At 42.2% G+C, this 22362-nt stretch overlaps 1 protein-coding gene across 1 annotated transcript in view; it reads right to left on the minus strand.

The window, feature by feature from the left end:
• PPIL4 (peptidylprolyl isomerase like 4) overlaps positions 1 to 16164 on the minus strand; it is a 49894-nt gene extending 33730 nt beyond the window's left edge. The window contains exons 1-7 of the mRNA XM_054491978.2: positions 15112 to 16164; positions 10693 to 10760; positions 10544 to 10608; positions 10136 to 10253; positions 5091 to 5233; positions 4170 to 4266; positions 2938 to 3054 (exon numbers count right to left, since the gene is read on the minus strand). Of these exons, the coding sequence (XP_054347953.1) occupies positions 2938 to 3054; positions 4170 to 4266; positions 5091 to 5233; positions 10136 to 10253; positions 10544 to 10608; positions 10693 to 10760; positions 15112 to 15181 (678 nt within the window). The 5' untranslated portion in view covers positions 15182 to 16164. The remainder of the gene's footprint in view (positions 1 to 2937; positions 3055 to 4169; positions 4267 to 5090; positions 5234 to 10135; positions 10254 to 10543; positions 10609 to 10692; positions 10761 to 15111) is intronic.
• Between the last annotated feature and the right edge of the window lie 6198 nt (positions 16165 to 22362).

Consider the following 22362-nt stretch of genomic DNA (forward strand, 5'->3'; position numbering starts at 1 on the left):
GTAATCCCAGCACTTTGCGAGGCCAAGGCAGGCAGATTGCCTGAGCTCAGGAGTTCGAAACCAGCCTGGGCAACATAGTGAAACCCTGTTTCTACTAAAATTACAAAAAATTAGCTGGATGCGATGGCGGGTGCCTGTAATCCCAGCTACTTGGGAGCCTGAGGCAGGAGAATCGCTTGAACCCAGGAGGCGGAGGTTGCAGTGAGCCGAGATCGTGCCACTGCACTCCAGCCTGGATAACAGAGCGAGATTCTCTCTCAAAAAAAAAAAAAAAAAAAATTAGCCAGGCATGGGTGGCAGGCACCTATAATCCCAGCTACTTGGGAAGCTGAGGCAGGCGAATCGCTTGAACCCGGGAGGTGGAGGTTGCAGTGAGCCCGAGATCATGCCATTGCACTCCAGCCTGGGCAACAGAAACTCCATCTCAAAAAAAAAAAAAAGGGAAAATATTCTACAAAATAAATGCAACAGATGATAAGTCATGAGCTGGATTCTAGTCTGGAGGAGGAAACAATTATAAAAGATATTATTAAAACAACTGGCAAAATTGGAATATAAACTGTAATTTCTTTTTTCTTTTTTTTGAGATGGAGTCTCGCCCTGTTGCCCAGGCTGGAGTGCAATGGCGCGATCTCGGCTCACAGCAATCTTCGCCTCCTGGGGTCAAGCGATTCTCGGCTCATAGCAACCTTCACCTCCTGGGTTCAAGCAATTCTCGGCTCACAGCAACCTTCGCCTCCTGGGTTCAAGCGATTCTCCTGCCTCAGCCTCCCGAGTATCTGGGATTACAGCCACGCGCCTCCACACCCAGCTGATTTTTGTATTTTTAGTAGAGACGGAGTTTCATCATGTTGGCCAGGCTGGTCTCGAACTCCTGACCTCGTGATCCACCCGCCTCGGCCTCCCAAAGTGCTGCGATTACAGGCGTGAGCCACTGTGCCCGGCCCTATAAACAGTAATTTCTGTCACTTCTAAATTTTCTGATTTTGATAACTACACTGTGAACACATACATATTGTTATACACATTGAATACTGTTGCTCTTAGGAAATACACACTGATTAAGAGGTAAAGGGAAATAACAGGCAACTTACTATCAAATAGTCCAGAAAAAAAATGTGTTTATGTGCTTGTATAATCAGAGAGAGAGAAAAAGAGAGAATCATAAAACAGATGTAGCAAAATGTTAAAAATTGGTGAATGTGGGTAAAAGGTATATAGAAGTTCTATGTACTTTTTTCCATAAATTTGCAATTATCTGAAAACAAAAAGTTTTAAAAAGTATGTTAATCTATTTTCTTCTGGCATAAACTTCCAAAGTGTTGCTGTTGAAAAGTCTGATAACAATCTAAATTAATTCCCTTATAAGTAACTTATTCTTTCTGCCCAGTTGTTCAACATATCTTTCAAGTGTAGTAATTCTCTTAGAATTTGTCTTGATGTTGGGTGTTCAGGGTCAATACTCTGAGATACACAGTGTGCTCATTAAAATGTGTATTTTCAATTAATTTTTTTAATTTCAGTAAAGCTTTCTTGAACTATACAGCCTTTACTATTTGTTCATTCAGACAGTTTATGGTAATATAAACTTAAGCCTGGCCAACATAGGGAGATCCTGTCTCTACAAAAAAATTTTAAAATTAGCAGGGCATTGTGGTGTGTGACTGTGGTCTCAGCAACTCAGGAGGCTGAGGCAGGGGCATTGCTTGAGCTGAGGAGTTGGAAGCTGCAGCAAGCTATGATCATACACCACTGTACTCCAGCCTGAGCAACAGAGTGAGACCCTGTCTCTATAAAATAATAAATAAATAAACTTTAAAACAGACTACAAATCTGAAAGTTCTATTATATAAAATAGTAACTTTGTTATCCATTCATTCCAATATTTATTTATTTATTTATTTATCTATTCTTTTTTTTAATTTTTAATTTTTTATTATTATTATTATTATTATACTTTAGGTTTTATGGTACATGTGCGCAATGTGCAGGTAAGTTACATATGTATACATGTGCCATGCTGGTGCGCTGCACCCACCAACTCGTCATCTAGCATTAGGTATATCTCCCAATGCTATCCCTCCCCTCTCCCCCCACCCCGCAACAGTCCCCGAAGTGTGATGTTCCCCTTCCTGTGTCCATGTGTTCTCATTGTTCAATTCCCACCTATGAGTGAGAATATGCAGTGTTCGGTTTTTTGTTCTTGCGATAGTTTACTGAGAATGATGATTTCCAATTTCATCCATGTCCCTACAAAGGACATGAACTCATCATTTTTTATGGCTGCATAGTATTCCATGGTGTATATGTGCCACATTTTCTTAATCCAGTCTATCATTGTTGGACATTTGGGTTGGTTCCAAGTCTTTGCTATTGTGTCATTCCAATATTTATTATCTATGATATGACAAGTATGCCTATTCTACAAAAATAAGGAATGGAAAATAATACCAAGTAGGTCAATTAATCATCTACTGAATTATTATTCCCCAAATGACTTCAGGTTGTTAATAATACTGAGAAGCAGTATATTTTAGAGTGCTCAGTTTCTACCCATTATTTTACCCTACAACTACCATTCTGTTTAATCTTAATACTTGAGTGGTTCAATGAAGAACTATTCTTTAATATACACAAAATTCAGCCTGCTAAACACTCTTTAAAAATGAGATGAATATTAAACAACTGAAATTCAATTAATAAGTTAGAGATCCACTTCCCACTGTTTAAAAAGGCACTTAGCACTATATTGACAGTAAAGCCAAATTTATTTTCACAGTAGAGCCAATTTATTATTATGCCATACCAAATTTAAACCAGAAAAAAATCATAACTCAATTTTTAATATTTTAAGACTACCGAAGAGCCAGAAATAAACACTCAATAAGTATTATTAGCTATATTACAGAACAATTTGAACAAAGATAATTATCTTACCATCTCCAAAAGTATAGCCTGAGTTTTAGCCTCTTTTTCTGCCTTTATTTCTTCTACTTCCTCAGCTGATCTTCCTTTGAAATCATCAATTTCTTCATCTGCTCCTATTCGACCACTCTGCAAGACAGAAGTTACTGATGTATATATTTAAAGAATAAAAAAATCTGAGAAACATAGAAGACATACTTTATTCTTAGTTATATCAAACATGCTATAAAACAGTAACTGATCAAGGTTGCAGTGAGCTACAATCACACCACTGCACTCCAGCTGGGTGATACGGTGAGATCTTGTCTCTAAAAAAAAAATTTTAATAATTAATTGGACAGCAACTGAGACAAACTTATAAACCTCCAAGAATTGGATTTATATTAATTCTAAAATATTAGCCAAAGTAGGCTTCTGTTAAAATCACAATAGGCCAGGCGTGGTGGCTCATGCCTGTAATCCCAGCACTTTGGGAGGCCAGGCGGGTGGATCACTTGAGGTCAGGAGTTCGAGACCAGCCTGGCCAACACAGTGAAACCCCGTCTCTACTAAAAATACAAAAATTAGCTGGGCATGGTGGCATGCGCCTACAATCCCAGCAACTCAAGAGGCTGAGGCATGAAAATTGCTTAAACGAGGAAGGCAGAGGCCACAATGAGCCGAGATCCCACCATGCACTCCAGCCTGGGCAACAAAGTGAGACTCCGTCTCAAAAAAATAAATAAATAAAAATAAATATTTATATGGACACTATTTATTATCCAATTCTAACTGCTGAATGAAGAGAAATGATCTGACAATTAAGCACCAATCCCAACCATAAAGACAAATTCAGCTTTGAGGAAGCCACATAAACCTTAAAATATGTGGGGGAACAGTCTGCGCTGTTTCACAGAAATTTCTGGGTTCTAGCCTGGCTCCACAGTGTCCCCAGTTGAAAAGTTACCTCAAAAGACAATAGTTTAATTTGATGATAAGAAAAACACTTTCCCAAGGTGTTCATGTAAGCTTCTAGAGCTAAGGTTGTCTCAGTAGAAAAGAAACTGAAGAAAGGAAATTAGAGAAATGAGAAGACAGCTAAAAAATGAGTATCTCTGTGGAAAAGAAAAAGAACTTTAAACTTGTTCTAATATAATTAAGCAAGATAATAATTCGGAAAAAATTAACTTTAATAGATGAAAAAGATAAATCCATACAAATCATTAATATGAATGTACATTTAATCATAAGAGGGCTTCACTTACATCTAATTGTTCCCTTGTAGGTTCTGGTGATCGATCAGGGATTAATAAATCAGGAGGGTCATCAAATGGATCATCTAAAATCACTGTATGATTTATCCTTACAAAATAAATCCAAATTAAATGTTATACATTTAAGTTATTTCAGAATCCTATTTTATTTTAATAGATTACAAAAAATTACTTGATTATCTCTAAGGACAAAAAAAACCCATATTGCACGTGGATATCACTAACCTAGATATACTTTCACAATAAGTGTTACTGTTTTGCATTGAGTGATACCATATTTATTACCCTGCATTACTTTAAGATGTAAACTAATATAACTGTTTAAATCTTAGTACTTTTGCCCTATTTCTCAATTAAAAAACTAAATTAAAGCATTAACAATTCATCCAGCTGGGCGCGGTGGCTCACACCTGTAATCCCAGCACTTCGGGAGGCCGAGGTGGGTGGATCACGAGGTCAGGAGATCGAGACCATCCTGGCTAACATGGTGAAACCCCGTTTCTACTAAAAATACAAAAAATTAGCCAGGCGTGGTGGCGGGCACCTGTAGTCCTAGCTACTCGGGAGGCTAAGGCAGGAGATGGTGTGAACCCGGGAGACAGAGCTTGCAGTGAGCCAAGATCGTGCCACTGCACTCCAGCCTGGGCGACAGCATGAGACTCCGTCTCAAAAAATAAATAAATAAATAAATAATTCCTCCAAACGTAATTATAAATAATTAGTACAAGTATAAAAATACAAAAGGTCCTTTTTATTATAAAGATTCTTACAGTCTTATATTAATTTACCTTTTGGGATTAGAATTATCCAGAAACCAGTCCTATGCATACCATTCCTATCCATACCACTACGTGTTAAACATCTCAATACTAAAACATTCTAGCATATTCAGATAGTAAATTGTAATCACACCTGATATCCTGATATGGTACAAAGTCCTTGTCAACAAAGGTCTCATTAATTTTCTTAATTATGTCCATGCCTTCTGTCACCTCACCAAACACTGTATGGACACCATCAAGGTAATCTAGATTTTCTCCTGTAGTGATAAGAAACTATACAGAAGGACACATAATAAATACCATAAAAAAATACATAACTCAAACTGAAATCAGTTACAGACTGACAAAAAAATACACGAAAGTTAAGAGTCCACATTTACTGTACCAATTCTTAGACACTTGTTACCAAAACTAAGTAAAAAGTACAAAGCTTATACTGGCATACCTCATTTTATTGCACTTTGCAGATACTGCATTTTTTACAATTAAGGATTTCTGGCAACCGTGTATTGAATAAGTCTATTGGTGCCATTTTCCCAACAGCATATGCTCACTTCATGTTTCTGGCTCACATTTTGGTAATTCTCACAAGATTTCAAACTTTTTCATTACTATTGTATCTGTTATTACCATCTATAATCTCTGATCATACTACCGCAATTGTTTTGGGATACCACAAACTATGCCCATATAAGATGGTGAACTTAATCCATAAATGTTGTATGTGTTCTTACTACTCCACCAACCAGCCATTCCCATCTTTCTCCCTCTCAGTGCTCCCTATTCCCCGAGACACAACAATACTGAAATGAGGCCAATTAACCCTACAAGAGACTCTTAAGTGTTCAAGTAAAAAGAAGAATGGCACATCTCTTACTTTAAATCAAAAGCTAAAAATGATTAAGCATAGTGAGAAAGGCACGTTGAAAGCCAAGATAAGCCGAAAGCTAGGCCTCTTGTACCAAACAATAGCTGAGTTGTAAATGCAAAGGAAAAGTTCTTGAAGAAAATTAGAAGTGCTATTCCAGTGAACACATGAATGATAAGAAAATGAAACAGGCTTACTGCTGATATGAAGAAGGTTTTAGTAATCTACATAGATCAAACCAGCCACAACGATCCCTTAAGCCAAAGCCGAATTCCAAACAAGCCCTAACTTTCTTCAATTCTATAAAGGCTGAGAGAGGGGAGGTAGCTGCAAAAGAAAGTCTGAAGCTAGCAGAGGTTAATTCATGAAGTTTAAGGAAAGAGGCCAGGCGCAGTGGATTACTCCATCTCAAAAAAAAAGAGAAAAGTTTAAGGAAAGAAGCTGTCTCCATAATTTAAAAGTGCAAGGTGAAGCAGCAAGTGCTGACACAGAAGCTACAGCAAGTGGCCAGGTGCAGTGGCTCACGCCTATGTAATCCCAGCACTTTGGGAGGCTGAGGCAGGCAGATCACAAGGTCAGGAGTTCAAGACCAGCCTGACCAACATGGTGAAACCCTGTCTCCACTAAAAATACAAGTTAGCCAGGCACGGTGGTATGTGCCTATAATCCCAGCTACTCAGGAGGCTGAGGCAGGAGAATTGCTTGAACCGGGAGGTGAAGGTTGCAGTGAGCCGAGATCACACCACTGCACTCCAGCCTGGGCAACAGAGTGAGACTCTGTCTCAAAAAAAAAAAAAAGAAGCTGCAGCATGCATCAAGTTATCTGGAAGATCTAGCTAAGATCACTGATGAAGATGACTACATGAAATAACAAATTTTCCATGTAGATGAAACAGTCTTATATTGGAAGATGCCACTTAGGACTTTCATAGCTAGAGAGGAAAAGTCAATGCCTAGCTTCAAAGCTTCAAAGACAAGCTGACTCTTCTGTTACAGGCTAATCCAGCTGGTGACTTTAAGTTAAAACCAATGCTCACTGACTATACCAAAAATCCCAGGGCCCTTAAGAATGATGCTAAATCTATTCTGCCTGTGCTCTAGAAATGGAACAACAAAGCTTGGATGACAGCACATCTGTTTACAGCAGGGTTTATCAAATATTTTAAGATCACTGTTGAGACCTGCTGCTCAGAACAAAGATCCTTTTAAATATTACTGCTCTTTTAATAAGAAATCCTTTTAAAATGTTACTGCTCATTGACAATACTCCAGGTCACCCAGGAGCTCTGATGGATATGATGTACAAGGAAATTAATATTGTTTTCAGCTGTGCACAGTGGCTCACACCTGTAAACCCAGCACTTTGGGAGGCTGAGGCAGGTGGATCACTTGAGGCCAGTTCAAGACCAGCCTGGCCAACATAGTCAACATGGTGAAACCCCATCTCTACTATAAATACAAAAAATCAGCTGGGTGTAGTGGTGCACGCCTGTAATCCCAGCTACTCAGAAGGCTGAGGCAAGAGAATTGTTTGAACCCAGCAGGCACAGGTTGCAGTGAGGTGAGACTGCACCACTGTACTCCAGCCTGGGTGACAGAGTGAGACTCTGTCTCAAAAAAAAAAAAAAAATACCATTTTCATGCCTGCTAACATAACAGCCATTCTGCAGCCATGGATCAAAGAGTAATTTCAACTTTCAAGTATTATTATTTAAGAAATGCAGCCTGACATGTGGCATGCACCTGCAGTCCCAGCTACTCAGGAGGCTGAGGTAGAAGGATCACTTGAGCAATGTAGTGAGGCCCCATCTCTAAAAATAAAAATTAAAAAAAAAATACATTTTGTGAGGCTATAGCTGCCATAGATGGTGATTCCTCTGATGGATATGGGCAAGTACATTGAAAACCTTCTGAAAAAGATTCACCATTCTAGATGTCATTAAGAACATTCGTGATTTGTGGGAGGAGGTCAAAATATCAATATTAACAGAAGTTAGGAAGAAGTAGATTCCAACCCTCATGGATGACTTTGAGTGGCTCAAGACTTCAGTGAAGGAAGTAACTGCAAATGTGGTGGAAATTGCAAGAGAATGAGAATTAGAAGTAGAGCCTGAAGATGGGACTGAATGCTGCAATCTCATGATTAAACCTGACCAGATATGGAGCTGCTTCTTAAGGATGAGCAAACAAAGTGGTTTTCTTCCTTTTTTTTTTTTTTGTTTGAGACAGTCTTGCTGCATCGCCCAGGCTGGAGTGCAGTGGTGTGGTGCAATGTCGGCTCACTGCAACCTCCGCCTCCCAGGTTCAAGCAATTCTCCTGTCTCAGCCTCCCAAGTAGCTGGGACTACTGGTGCCCGCCACCACGCCGAGCTAATTTTTATATTTTTAGTAGAGACGGGGTTTCACCATATTGGTCAGGCTGGTCACAAACTCCTGACCTCACGTGATTCGCCCACCTCAGCCTCCCAAAGTGGTGGGATTACAGGCATGAGCCACTGCACCCAGCCAAGTGATTTACTGAGATGGAATCTACTCCTAGTGAAGATGCTATGATAATTGTTGAAATGACAACAAAAGATTTAGGATATTACATAAATTTGGCTGATACAGTAGTAGCAGGGTTTGAGAGGATTGATTTCAATCTTAAAAGAATTCTACTAAATGCTATCCAACAGCATCGTATGACACACAGAAATCTTTCATGAAAGGAAGAGTCCATCAACATGGCAAACTTCTGTTGTCTTATTTATTTATTTATTTATTTGCAAGACAAGGTCTCACTGTCACCCAAGCTGGAGTGCAGTGGTGCAATCACAGATCACTGCACCCTTGACCTCCAGGGCTCAAGTGATCCTCCCACCTCAGCTTCCCAAGAAGCAGGAACTACAGCCCTGTACCACCATGCTCAGCTAATTTTTGTATTTTTTTGTGGAGATGGGGTTTTCACCATGTTTCCTAGGCTGGTCTCGAAATCCTGAGCTCAACCGATCTGCCTGCCTTGCCCCCGCAAAGTACTGGGATTACAGATGTATGCCACCGCGCTAGTCAGTTGTCTTATTTTAAGAAGCTGCCACAGTCACCTCAACCTTCAGCAACCACCACCCTGATTAGTCAACGGCCATTAACATCAAGACAAGACCCTTCACCAGCAAAAAGATTATGATTTACTGAAGGCTCAGATGATCAGAAGCATTTTTTAGTAATAAAGTATTTTTTGGTCAGCCACAGTGGCTCACACCTGTAATCCCAGCACTTTGGGAGGCCAACGCAGGTGGATCACCTGGGGTCAAGAGTTTGAGACCAGCCTGGCCAACATGGCAAAACCTCATCTCTACTAAAAATACAAAAGTAGCCGGGCGTGGTGGCGGGCATCTGTAATCCTGCTACTCGGGAGGCTGAGGCAGGAGAATCGCTTGAACCTGAGAGGCGGAGGTTGCAGTGAGCCGAGATCACACCACTGCATTCCAGCCTGGCCGACAGAGCAAGACTCTGTCTCTAAATAAATAAAATTAAATAAAATAAAACAAAATACTTGGACAAGCCATGACTCAACTTCATGTGTATATAATAAAAAATAGAAGTACCTAGTCTAACAGGTAGGTCATTGGGAGAATTAACAGGGTCATTGGGAGAATTAAACAAGACAATGAATAGAAGGTACTCTGCATAATGTTTTTAAAAAAGTAAGAAACAGTGAAAAACGGCCAGGCGCGGTGGCTCACGCCTGTAATCCCAGTACTTTGGGAGGCCAAGGCAGGCAGATCATGAGGTCAAGTGATTGAGACCATCGTGGCCAACATGGTGAAACCCCGTCTCTACTAAAAATATAAAAATTAGCCAGGTGTTGTGGCGGGCGCATGTAATCCCAGCTATTGGGGAGGCCGAGGCAGGAGAATTGCTTGAACCCGGGAGGCAGAGGTTGCAGTGAGCCGAGATTGTGCCATTGCACTCCAGTCTGGGTGACAGAGCGAGACTACATCTCATAAAAATAAATTAATTAATTAAATAAAAAGAAATACTGAAAAATCAGCCACAAATGTGAACAGTGATAATCATGGATGGTGGAGTTGTAGGTAATGTTTTTCTTTGTACTTTTCTGTATTTTCTCAATTCTTCACAATGGGAATGCTTTACATTTAAAAGAATAAAATAATTTTTTTTAATATAGAAAAAGTGCATTTTTTCCCCTAACACATATTTCTGATTGAAACTCTCTAAGCCTTACTGGATAGTTTAAAAATAACTCTGTGGGATCCTTCCAGTCCTTCACTTCTAAGCAAATCTCATATTCTTACTCATTTCCTAACCTGAGATCCATGTTGATCACTGCCATTATTCACCATGGACACTGTGCCTTTCTTCTTGTGCTTAATTCTTGGGACTTTTTCTGCCTCAAAAAAGCTTGCTTGATCACCATACAGTTGGCTGAAAAAACATATAAGGTTATAAATATAAGTACTCTCAAAATGAAATACAGAAGTACTAGTAACTTACAGGGTTATCAATTATTTCTTTACAGAAATGCCAACAGAATTCCAAATATTACTTTTTTTTTCTAGATATTTAGGGAACTTGGGGGAAAAAATCTAAATTTAAACCATATTTTAAAATGCAGATTGAAGCATGAGCAATTATATTTTTCCTCATTTAAGAATAAAAGAATTTGTTCTGCCCTTCCAGAGGTTAAAAATAAATAAATAAATAAAACAACTTACCCAAAAATAGACTCTCCTCCACGGCCAGTCCCTGTAGGATCGCCAGTTTGTATGATAAAATCCCTCTGTAATATGTAGGATTCTTTGTTAATTCACAGTTTGTTAGATAGCTCCATAACAAAGGAAATGACTAATATCTACCAACTCACCTGTACATTGTGAATAAGGCAATAATTGTAATATTTTATTTTGCACAATTTCAAGAAATTCAAGCAGGCTGAAAGAAAGTAAATACCAAATTTATCACAGTAATCCACAAACACATTTTTAAATAAGTAAAGCCACAGTAAAATGTAATTTCTAAATTACTATTAAAGGAAAAAAAAAGCCAAATGTCCAAAGCTATAAAAAAGGGCAATAAGCTGGGCGCTGTGGCTCACACCTGTAATCCCAGCGCTTTGGGAGGCCGAGGTGGGCGGATCACTTGAGGTCAGGAGTTTGAGACCAGCCTGGCCAATATGGTGAAACCCTGTCTCAACTAAAAATACCAAAAAAATTAGCCAGGCATGGTGGCGGGCACCTGTAATCCCAGCTACTAGGGAGGCTGAGGCAGGAGAATCACTTGAACCCAGGAGGCGGAGGTTGCAGTGAACCAAGATCGCACCACTGCACTCCAGTCTGGGCAACAGAGCGAGACTCCATCTCAAAATAAAATAAAATAAAACAAAAGGGCAATAAGTCTAGAAAAAAAAAATTTTTAATTACCTTTTTTTTTCTTTCATAGGACTTTTGGGGCATCTGGGCTAATACAGAAAACTGACACTTATAAGCAATCATTTACTGATGGATTGATTTTATTACGAGAAAAAAGAACACTTAAAAGAGCATATTGTAATAGAAAAGGATCTAGCAGAATATATAAAAATGGATACAGATTACATCAATTAGGAAAAAGTCAAACATCCAGGGTCATTTTTTTAATAATAGTTAAACAGCCCTTTATAAAAATCCATACACTTATGAACAACCTTTCTCATATAAATTAATCTGCTTATCCAATAAACATTTACTAAGTACCTTCTAGATGCCTGACACTGCCATCACAAATGCCATTAAACTGTGGTCCCTGCTCTCAAAAAGTTCACAGTCTAGTCGTGGAAAGACACATTAACAAGTTCTTAAGGCACTAAGTTAGAAACCAGACAGACAGTAAGACATATGAGGCACTCCCTGCCCTCAAAAAGCTTACATTAAATTAGGGTCCTTACATCTGAATACAAGTAGTTACATACTGGGCATATCTAATTAATAACGTGTGCCACTTATTTAAAATGGTAAAAAAGTAGTTTTAAAAATTCCACAAGAGTTCAAAAGATTGTTTCTGGCTAGGGAAATTAGAAAACCTCAGGGAAGTTTAAGGCAAGCATTAAAAGAACTGGACTAGCAGAGAGTGAAGGGTGAGCATTTTAGGTCTGGAAGACTATGAAAAGGCATGGAATTGGAAATTTAAATGTTTTAGGGGAGGTCCAAAACACCAAAGTTCCATAATAGTCTGGTATTACATAGTAATAGAGGATGAAAAGACTGGAGAGATAAGATGGGGCTGAGCTATTGAAGAGTGCTCAATATCAGTCTTGAAGTTGTTTTTCTTGAATATATTTCTGGGCTTCATGTTTAACAGATAGGAGTGGTCCTTTTACTAGAAAACAAAAATAATGAATTTAGGCAATGATCATCAATGGCTGCCAAAATCTTTGGGTTTTTCATCAAAATCCGATGGGAAGAATTTATAAGCGCAACAAGGACTTAACCCACTGACCAATTTTAACATCACAGAAAGAGCCAACCAGACATCAAGTGCCTCCTGAATGTGATGCAGCTGAAAGTACACACTATCTTATATGAAATATTCTTGCCAAAAACATTAAACTGGAACCTAATCAAGGCTCTGAAGCTAAAGAACAATTTATAGGAAACAGGGGACACAAGAATATGTTAACGCACCCAGTAAATAATCAGTCAAATCCAAAACAAGAGAAATTCTAAAAGACAAAGCACCCAGGTTCTTTCTCAAATTTTTTTCAAGAAAAAAGGGGGAGAACCAATAGATTAAAACATATATGAGACATTTTAACCAGTATATGGACTTTGGGTCCTAATTTAAATCACCATATTTTTTAAAAGTTTGTGAGATAATAAGAAAGTTTAAATGATACTAAAAAATTATTGCTAATTTTTTCAAAGTGTGATAAGATTTGTGGTTCTGTTTTTTATTCTTTTTTACAACTTTTTCTCTTTTCTTTAGTATTTTTCCCTTTTCCCTGACAAGTTTTTTTCTTTTTTTAACCTGTCACTTATGTGGTACTTAAGCTCATAGTTCCATTTTTTTTGTTTTTTTAAAGAGACCTTATATTTTAGAAATACATACTGAAGCAATTACAGATTAAATAGATGCACTGGAGGTGGGGGTATTACAAATGAAGCAAGATTGGCTATGTGTTCACAGCTGTTAAACAAAGCTGGTCATGTGGACATGAGAGTTCATTTACATGAGTCTCTCTACATCTATGTTTTAAATTTTCTATAATTAAAAGTTAAAAAAGAAAAGGAAGAAAGAATGGAAGGTAGGTAAGTCTGGATATGTTGATCATAGATTGATAAGTGGGTATAAACATAGCAGGTACACATGTGAGCACATCTCCAGTCATATGCTTACAAATATGCACAGGGGGTGGATTTATGTTTTGGTATTATGGGCTTATCTTTGCAGAACCACTGCTTGTTAATTGGGTGGGGTAGCTCTACCCCCCCTTTATTTCCTCATAACTCTGGGGAAAGAGGCCCATTTATTTTGCCAGGTGCTACTCTACATGGGCAGAGCGTCAAAGGAACTCAAAGAAAAGCAAAATCAAGAGATAAAAAACAAAATTCCCTATAATATTCTTTGAAACACTGGATCCAGCCACCCTTAAAACCAAGCTTACCCCAGTATTATGAGGCAACCAATTATTTTCTTTGTTTATGCCAGTTTGAGTTGGGTTTCTATCACTTGCACAAAGGGTCCTAACTAATACAACACATTTATATCCATTAGTCATTATAATGAACCTCTAGTGTGTGCCCTAAAAGTAGCAGACATTGGACTAGGTACTCAGGATATAGAGATGATAATTATGGTATAGTTCCTGCTCTCATTGGAGTTTACATTCTTGAGCGAGGACACGACTTGTAAACAACACCAGGATAATAGGTAAATGTTAAAATAAAATGTGTCATGTGGTTTATAAAAGACCTAAGACAGAGCAGAGGAAACCTCAGGTAACTCTGCTTAGAAAGGAGGCAGAGCTTCAAAGAAGAGATGATGCTTGATCTGAGATTTAGATAATAAGTAGTAAGTTCGCCAGAAGGACAACAGTGGAGAGGAATATTGGTTAGAAGAAACAGCAAAAGAATGGTAAAAATGGTACAGGAGAGTTTGTAGTGTTTTCGCCAGGTGGAGAGGAGGGAATAGCTGCGTGCGGGGGAAAGTGGAGCACGGCAGGAGGTAGTTATTGTACAATATTGCAACTTATTTCACCTTCTTTGATAGGCTCTGCATTCCATGTGGGTAGGACCCTGTTTGTAACTAATCTCTCCTGGTCTCAGTTTCTTCCTGACTCGGATACATTCTCCACACCGCTGCCTATTATCTTCTCAAAACAAGTATGCCATGCCTCAATCCTGCTTTTAAAGTCTTCAAGGACTCTGATCATCAGCAGGGCACACAAGACTATTCACGACTGACTTAGGCGTATCTGACCAGACTCGAGTCTACCATTCCACGACTCACACCAGTCCTTCCAGCCACACCAAACTACTTGCCGTTTCCAGAAAATTCCAAACAAAGTCCAAGCTAAGAAAACCCTCATTCCTATTCATCTTTGAAAGAACTAGTTCAAGTGTTCTATATAGTCTTTGCTAGCTTTGCTTCTTCCCAGCCCCACCAAAGAAGCCGCCCTCCTCTGGTTTCCATGGCAACTTACACATTCTTCTACCATAACACAGAAAACTAAAATGGGTTCCTGTGTCTACTTCCCCCAGTGGAAAATCAGACCCTCAGGGGCAAGAAGCCAAGCCCAGGACTTAGCCCAGTGCCTCGAAGGCTCAGTCCACACTCCAGACAACCTCTTCCTCCTCCACTTAAGCGGTATGCCCACACTCGCTGCGCCAAGCACACCCTAACTGCCTTCATCAAGATTTAACCGATTACACACCAAGCAATAGTTCCTGTGTTCCTCTCATGAGTAAACACAATAAAGGCACAAAAGCTATGGGTATTGTATGTGCAGCTCGAATCACACACACACACGCCCCACACACACACTCCCAAAGGCAATTAATGACCGCAAGCACCCTCCACCGGACTGGCCAACACAAAATACGGGAGAAGGGATGCCAAGGCTCAAACGAATTCCCGTCACAAAAAACTTTTCTAGCCAAGGCCGGTTAATCAAATAGCCCAGTCGCGGGCACCAGCAGCCCAGAAGCTCGAGCTCTAGCCAATCTCTGCCCTGGACTGCGCAGAGAAGGAAAAGCAGGGAGACAAGCTCGGGGGCCCCGGCGACAGGTGAATGGGGCTCAAGCCTCACCACGCGGCCGCTCCTCGGTGTACAAGTCGATGACGACGTCGCCTAAAGTGGTCTCCAGTAGAACCGCCATGGCGCCCGCTCCTCCTCCGCTACAAACCCCGGGGTGGGAGGTGACAGGCGCAGGCCGTCGGCGTCTTCTACGCCACGCGTCACCCTTGGCGCGACCCCTCTTGCATCATCACGCCGGCGCCGTCCCCGGTTCTGGGCAGTTCCTTCCGGCCGGCGTGCGGGCGCCGGGCTACCCAGCTGGCGTACAGTTCGGGTTGGTCCCGTCCCCGGCGCGACCGTTTTGAAAATCCTGGTCCGCCCTTGGCGATTTTGGCGGAAGCCTGTCCCTCAGAACGGTCTCAGTATAGTGTTTTGTGCCCCGTTTGTGTCCGTCTCAAGAGCAGAGCGGCCCTCCGAGCGGCCCTTTTATCCACCAGGGGGCGCCCGCAGCGGGATCTTCTCTCCACCTATTTGGGCGGACTCCTCCGGGTATCCTCACCAGTCTCCTTTTCGCAAAACAACTTTGGGCCTCTGCTAGGGGTTTCCGATTCTAAAAACTAACATTTTGTTTTATTTCCTGTTTTGAGGCAGGGTCTCGCTCTGTCCGCCAGGCTGGAGTGCGGTGGCACGATCTCGGCTCACTGCAACCTCCACCTCCCGGGCTCCAGCGATTTTCCTGTCTCAGCCTCCCAAGTGACCACAGGCGCGCGCCACCACGCCCGGCTAATTTTGTTCTTTTATTTTTTGCAGAGATGGCGGTCGGGGGAGGTGGTCTCACTGTGTGGCTCAGGCTGGTCTCGAACTCCGGAGCTCAAGGAGTTCGAACTCTTCCCGCCTTGGCCTCCCGAAGTGCTGGGATTACTGGCGTGAGCCACTGCGCCTGGCCAAAACTAACATTTTGCCATGCAAGTTTATTCCCCAGACAATTTTCTGGGCAAGCCTGTCACTCTATCTTATGACATTTTACACATAATCTCCCATAACTTCACATCTGACGAAAAGCCAAAGCTTTTTTTTTTGAGACGGAGTCTCGCTCTGTCGCCCAGGCTGGAGTGCAGTGGCGCGATCTCGGCCCACTGCAAGCTCCGCCTCCCGGGTTCACCCCATTCTCCTGCCTCCGCCTCCCAAGTAGCTGGGGCTACAGGTATCCGCCATCACGCCTGGCTAATTTTTTGTATTTTTAGTAGAGACGGGGTTTCACCGTGTTAGCCAGGATGGTCTCGACCTCCTGACCTCGTGGATCCGCCCGCCTCTGCCTCCCAAAGTGCTGGGATTACAGGCGTGAGCCACCGCACCCGGCCGAAAAGCCAAAGCTTTTATAATGGCTTAGAAGATCCTCTCCTACCCCATCTTCCTACGCCATCTTCTTATTCCTCTGAAGCCACACTAGACAGTTTGCTATTCCCTGAACACTGCTGACATACTCCTGCCCTAGGGCCTTTTCACTTGCCTTGGTTGAGGGACCTCTTCCTCCAGTTATTTGTATGGCTCCCCTTCATCTCTTTCAGGCGCTTTGGCGTCCGTCACCCTGTCAGTGAGGCCTTCCATGGCTGCCATAATTAAAATTAACCCCACATACACTTTTCTTTTTCTCCATATAGCTTTTTCTCCAGAGTACATTTTACAATCTAACATGGTATTTACGAATTTGTTTGTTTGTTTATTGTTACTAGAATGTGTGTTCCAGGATATTCCATCTTGTCTGTTTTGTTTAAAGCTATATCCCTAATGCCTATGACAGCCTGGTACACAATGTGCAAATAAATGTTTGTTGAATGAATAAATATTGTTTTCCAGTTTGGGTTTTTTTTTTTTTTTTTTTGAGACGGAGTCTCGCTCTGTCGCCCAGGCTTGAGTGCAGTGGTGCGATTTCAGGTCACTACAACCTCCGCCTCCTGGGTTCAAGCGATTCTCCTGCCTCAGCCTCCCCAGTAGCTGGGTCTACAGGTGCCCGCCACCACGCCTGCCACCGCAATATTCATGGCTGGGCGTGGTGGCTCATGCCTGTAATCCCAGCACTTTGGGAGGCCGAGGTGGGCGGATCACCTGAGGTCAGGAGTTTGAGACCAGCCGGGCCCATCATGGTGAAACCCCGTCTCTAATAAAAAATTAAAAAAAAAAAAAAAACTAGCTGAGTGTGGTAGCGTATGCTTGTAATCCCAGCTACTCAGGAGGCTGAGGCAGGAGAACTGCTTGAACACGGAAGGTGGAGGTTGCAGTGAGCCGGGATCGCGCCACTGCACTCCAGCCTGGGTGACAGAGCAAGACTCTGTCTCAAGGAAAAAAAAAAAAAAGAAAGAAAGTGCTCACATACCATGTTCCATTTATGCCTGATATGTCTTTAAGGGTTAAAAGTAAAGCCAACAAAGGGAATCCTAAGACTGTGAGTTCTGGGTCATTGTAACGTTCCTCAGTGCTGTTGAACTGAGCAAACCGTTTAGGACAGACCCAACAATTAGTCTTGTTGTAGAAATGGGCCATGGTGGATACTGTAGGAGCTAAAGGGTGTGACGTATTACTAAGTCCCATAAAAAATTCTAACAGACCTAGTGATAGTAAAACGCTCATGTTTACTGTCGGTTAATAACTATTATTCCTGCTGTGAGGATAGTAATTAAGCAAAATGCTACAGTAATTGAGATTCTGTTCGATATTACACCCTGAGGGTGCTATAGTATATAGTAATACTTGGCTTAAAAGGAGAGGTAAAAACGGCAGAAAGTATTTGGTGAGGTAGAGGCGAGACTAAGGTGAGTAGTTCTTACTCCACTACTTATCTTTTGTGATTTTCAGCTTACGGTCTCCTACTTCTTCGCATTGATATTCAGGTCATTTCTCTGGGCTGTCAGGGGTTGCTCCCTCAGCTTTCCAGGCTTTGACTTGAGTGTGATGTATCCAAAAGTCGATTCCTGTAACTTTTATTGCTGAGGAAGTTGAAAGAACGGTGTCAAGGCCCTTCCCAGCTTGGGCTTAGGAAGAGAGAGAAGGGAGAGCCTTCACCAGTACCAAATCTCCTGGGTTAAATAGAGGTGGTCCAATTTCCTGGGGTTGGGCATTTGCTAAATGTGCTAATTCCTGTTGCAAGTGAGCCAGAGAAGTTACATGCTTGACTAGCTCAGAGGTTTCTTGATCTAATAGAAAATCATTGGTAAAGAAAGGTCGTCCATACAGCATCTCAAAAGGGCTAAGACCAAGTTTTGAAGGGGTATTTTTTATTCGTAATAAGGCCGTAAGAAGAAGAGTGACCCGGCTGGGTGCGGTGGCTCACGCCTGTAATCCCAGCACTTTGGGAGGCCGAGGTGGGTGGATCATGAGGTCAGGAGTTCAAGACCAGCCTGGCCAAAATGGTGAAACCCCATCTCTACTAAAAATACAAAAAATTAGCCGGGCGCGGTGGCAGGCGCCTGTAGTCCCAGCTACTCAGGAAGCTGAGGAAGGAGAATCATTTGAACCCGGAGGGTGGAGGTTGCAGTGAGCCGAGATCGTGCCACTGCACTCCAGCCTCGGTGACAGAGTGAAACTCCGTCTCCAAAAAAAAAAAGAAGAGTGACCCAAGGAAGGTGAGTTTCTTGGGATAATTTTCTGATGTGTCTGTTGATCATATCATTAGTTTTCTCTACCTTTCCTAAGGATGGGGGTCTCCAAGCACAGTGGAGATGGTATTCTATGCCTAGTGCTTTTGAGACCCCTTGTGTGACAGCTGCCTTAAATGAGGGTCCATTGTCACTTTGAAGATACCTAGGTAGACCAAAGCGGGGAGTTATTTCATTAACTAACACTTTTATTACCTCAGAGGCTTTTTCTGTATGGCATGGGAAAGCCTCTACCCAGTTAGTGAAGGTGTCTGCCCATACCAGCAGGTATTGGATGCCCTTTGTCTTCGGCATGTGGGTGAAGTCTATTTGGCAGTCTTCTCCTGGATAACCTCCTATTCTTTGGGGTTGAGGAGGAAGGAGTTGCCTGTTAAGGATTATTTTTAAGACAGACTTCACAAGCATTAACAACCTCCTTAACTGTTTTTAGTAAGTTATCCCCTGAAAACAATCTCTGGGCACATTGATATGTCTTATCCTTTCCCAGGTGAAAAGCTTGGTGAAGGACTTCAAGGACTTTCCATTGGCTAGAGGCTGGCAAGTGGAGCTTGCCATTCTCCAACTGTCACCATCCTGAGGGCCGAAATGTATACCCTCAAGAAGTGGCCCATTCTGCTTCTGTAGGAGAGTACTGAGGTTTAATTCCTCTGATGGAGCCTTCCCAAACTAGAGGGGTTTGAAGTATTGATGTCTTGAGGCTTTCTTGCCGCTGACTTAGCTGCCTGATCAGCTAATCTGCTTCCTTCAGCTACCTCATCTGTTCCCTTTTGAGGTCCCCTACAATGCATTACTGCGATTTCTCATGGAAGGAAAACTGAGGATAGTAATGTATTAATTTCCTGGTGATATTTTATAGGAGATCCATTGGTGGTAAGAAAATGCCTTTCCAGGCCAGGCATGGTGGCTCACGCCTATAATTCCAGCACTTTGGGAGGCCGAGATGGGCAGATCACGAGGTCAGGAGTTCGAGACCAGCCTGGCCCACATGGTGAAATTCCGTCTCTACTAAAAATACAAAAATTAGCTGGGCATGATGGCGGATGCCTGTAATCCCAGCTACTTGGGAGGCTGAAGCAGGAGAATCGCTTGAACCTGGGAGGCAGAGGTTGCAGTGAGCTGAGATCGTGCCACTGCACTCCAGCCTGGGCAACAAGAGCAAAAGTCCATCTCAAAAAATAAAGAAAATGCCTTTCCTTCCAAATGGTTGCATGAGCATGGAAACCTAGGAAAGCATACTTGGAGTCAGTGTAAATATTAGCTACCTTACCTTTGCTTAATTCAGTTGCTCTTGTAAGAGCTATTAGTTCAGCTAATTGAGTGCTCCTGCCTGGAGGAAGAGACGCACTTTCAATAGAATCAAATTCAATGGAATCAAATAGTGGCTGGATAGAGGCTAGAACAAGTCTTTAATTGGATGTGGGAACCCTCTAACAACAGGGCCTGATATTTAAGCCAATGGAGTTATGTTCCCAGGGAGATTATGGCTGCCTCCTTCCTTGGAGCAAGTAGTCAATGACTACTGCGCATCCTGTCTTGCGGATCCCTTGTTCTATAAAAGAGCTCTCATCTGTGAAGAGGGTCCAGTCTGGATTCTCTAGGGGAGTTTCCCTGAGTTCCTCCCTGGCTGCATAGGTTTGTACTACGACTTGTTCACAGTTATGTTCAGGTTCCCCAGTTTCCTCAGGGAGGAAGGTGGCTGGATTTAGGTTAGAACAAGTCTTTAATTGGATGTGGGAACCCTCTAACAGCAGGGCCTGATATTTAAGGAGTCAGCTCTCTGTTAGCCAAAGCTTTACTCTAGAGTACAGTAGTCCTGCCACATTATGTGCGGTGTAAACAGTTAAATCATTCCCCAGGGTTAGTTTGGAGGCTTCTGGGACCAGCAGAGCCACCAGTCCCTTCTAGCTTGTAGAGATTCTGCTGGCTTGGTAGTGGCAAATTCTCTCAGCATTTGTTTGTCTGAAACAGACTGTATCTTTGTTTGTGAAGCTTAGTTTCACTGGATACAAAATTCTTGGCTGATAATTGTTTTGTTTAAGGAGGCTAAAGATAAGACCCCAATCCCATCTAGCTTATAGGGTCTCTGCTGAGAAACTGTTGTTAATCTGATAGGTTTTCCTTTATAGGTTACCTGATGCTTTTGCCTCACAGCTCTTAAGATTCTTTCCTTCATCTCGACTTTAGATAACCTCATGACTATGTGCCTAGGTTGTGATCTTTTTGTGATGCATTTCCCGGGTGTTCTTTGAGCTTCTTGTATTTAGATGTCTAGGTTTCTAGCAAGGCCAGCCCCAGAGCTGTTTGTACTGGCACCAGTGTTAAGTGGGTCAAATTCTTGGGCCTCCAGGTGGCTTGCTGAAATGCTGGTAGTGCTAGTGATAATCCAGGTGTTTGGGTAGGTTTTGGGCGCCTGGGTAGCTGCTGGGAAGTGACTGATGGCAGTAGCAGTGGTGGAGCAACCCACTGGGGCCCAAGCAGTCTGTGCTGGTATTGGCGAGGGCTGTGACAGGTTGAGTTGCACTGGTAACACTGCCAGCTGTGATAGTATCAGCAGGATGGGTCAACCCAACCTTAGATCCCAGCAGGAGTGGCCATTCAGGTGTCAATGGTGATAGATTGGGATGGGTGATTTTCAGGTCCCTGGATAGCATGCTTGGGTACTGGAGGAATGGTACTGGGCTGGCCAACTTGTCCTCTGGCCCTCTGGTAGTGCATTTACGTGCTTTTTGTGATAGGTAGAGGCAGAGTGGTCCACAGGCCACAGGCAGAATGCTCAGGTGTGGGCAGTGGCAGCTGTGCTGTGGGCCTGCCCTCAGGGAGGGTGAGACCTGTCTCAGCTGGAGTAGTGCAGGCAAGCAGTGCAGTTTGCCCGGGCCTTGGTCCCACAGCAGCCTGCAGCTGCAGTGGTGAGATTTGTCCTAGGGTTGCATGGGAGTGCCCGGCCTCCCCTCTCACTTCTCAGCCCAGTGGCAGCAATGTCAGCATCAGCCTGGCCTCAGGGCAAGATACAAATCCTCAGAGGCTAGGCTCTGAAAATGTCACCAAACTGAAGCTACTCTGGCCTTGGATGCCTCCGGGACTTTGTATGAGTTCCCTCTTTGAAGCTGTGTCTCTGTGCAATCTCTAAGCACCTTCCTGTTAGGCTTGAGGCCTGCATGGGTTGAGTGGTTCTGCAGCTACATTATAAAAGATGATGGCAGAAATATGAAGCTCTAAGTGTTTCTCTCTTACCCTTTCCCTGTATTGGGAAGCTTCTCCCACTTCTCATCCAATCCTGACTGAGCAAGCTGCCTCTTTCCCTGCTTTCAGTGCTTCCTGTCACTTTTCTGTTGAATCCCAGTGTTCTTTCTTAGACAATCTCTTTGAAGTGTGAATATCTACTTGCTATATTTGTCCCTCTCCATAGAGGAGGTGCATACTAGCTGCATCTAGTCAGGCATCTTGAACCCTCTCCTTGATGTTAATGTTTGGAAAGCAACAAAAATGTACTAATCTTTCCTCCAGACTTAATCTACTTTATTATTTACATTTGGTAGAATTGCAAATAATATAGCTCTTTCTTTTCACCTATGTAACTGCTATACAAACCACTTCAACATATTTAAATATTTGTAGCATTAAAGACAATAAGATAATGACAAGCATAAACTATATAATGAAATGTTACTTT

The sequence above is a fragment of the Pongo pygmaeus genome, chromosome 5, assembly GCF_028885625.2.
Source record: "Pongo pygmaeus isolate AG05252 chromosome 5, NHGRI_mPonPyg2-v2.0_pri, whole genome shotgun sequence".
In the NCBI taxonomy this organism is placed as follows: Eukaryota; Metazoa; Chordata; class Mammalia; order Primates; family Hominidae; genus Pongo; species Pongo pygmaeus.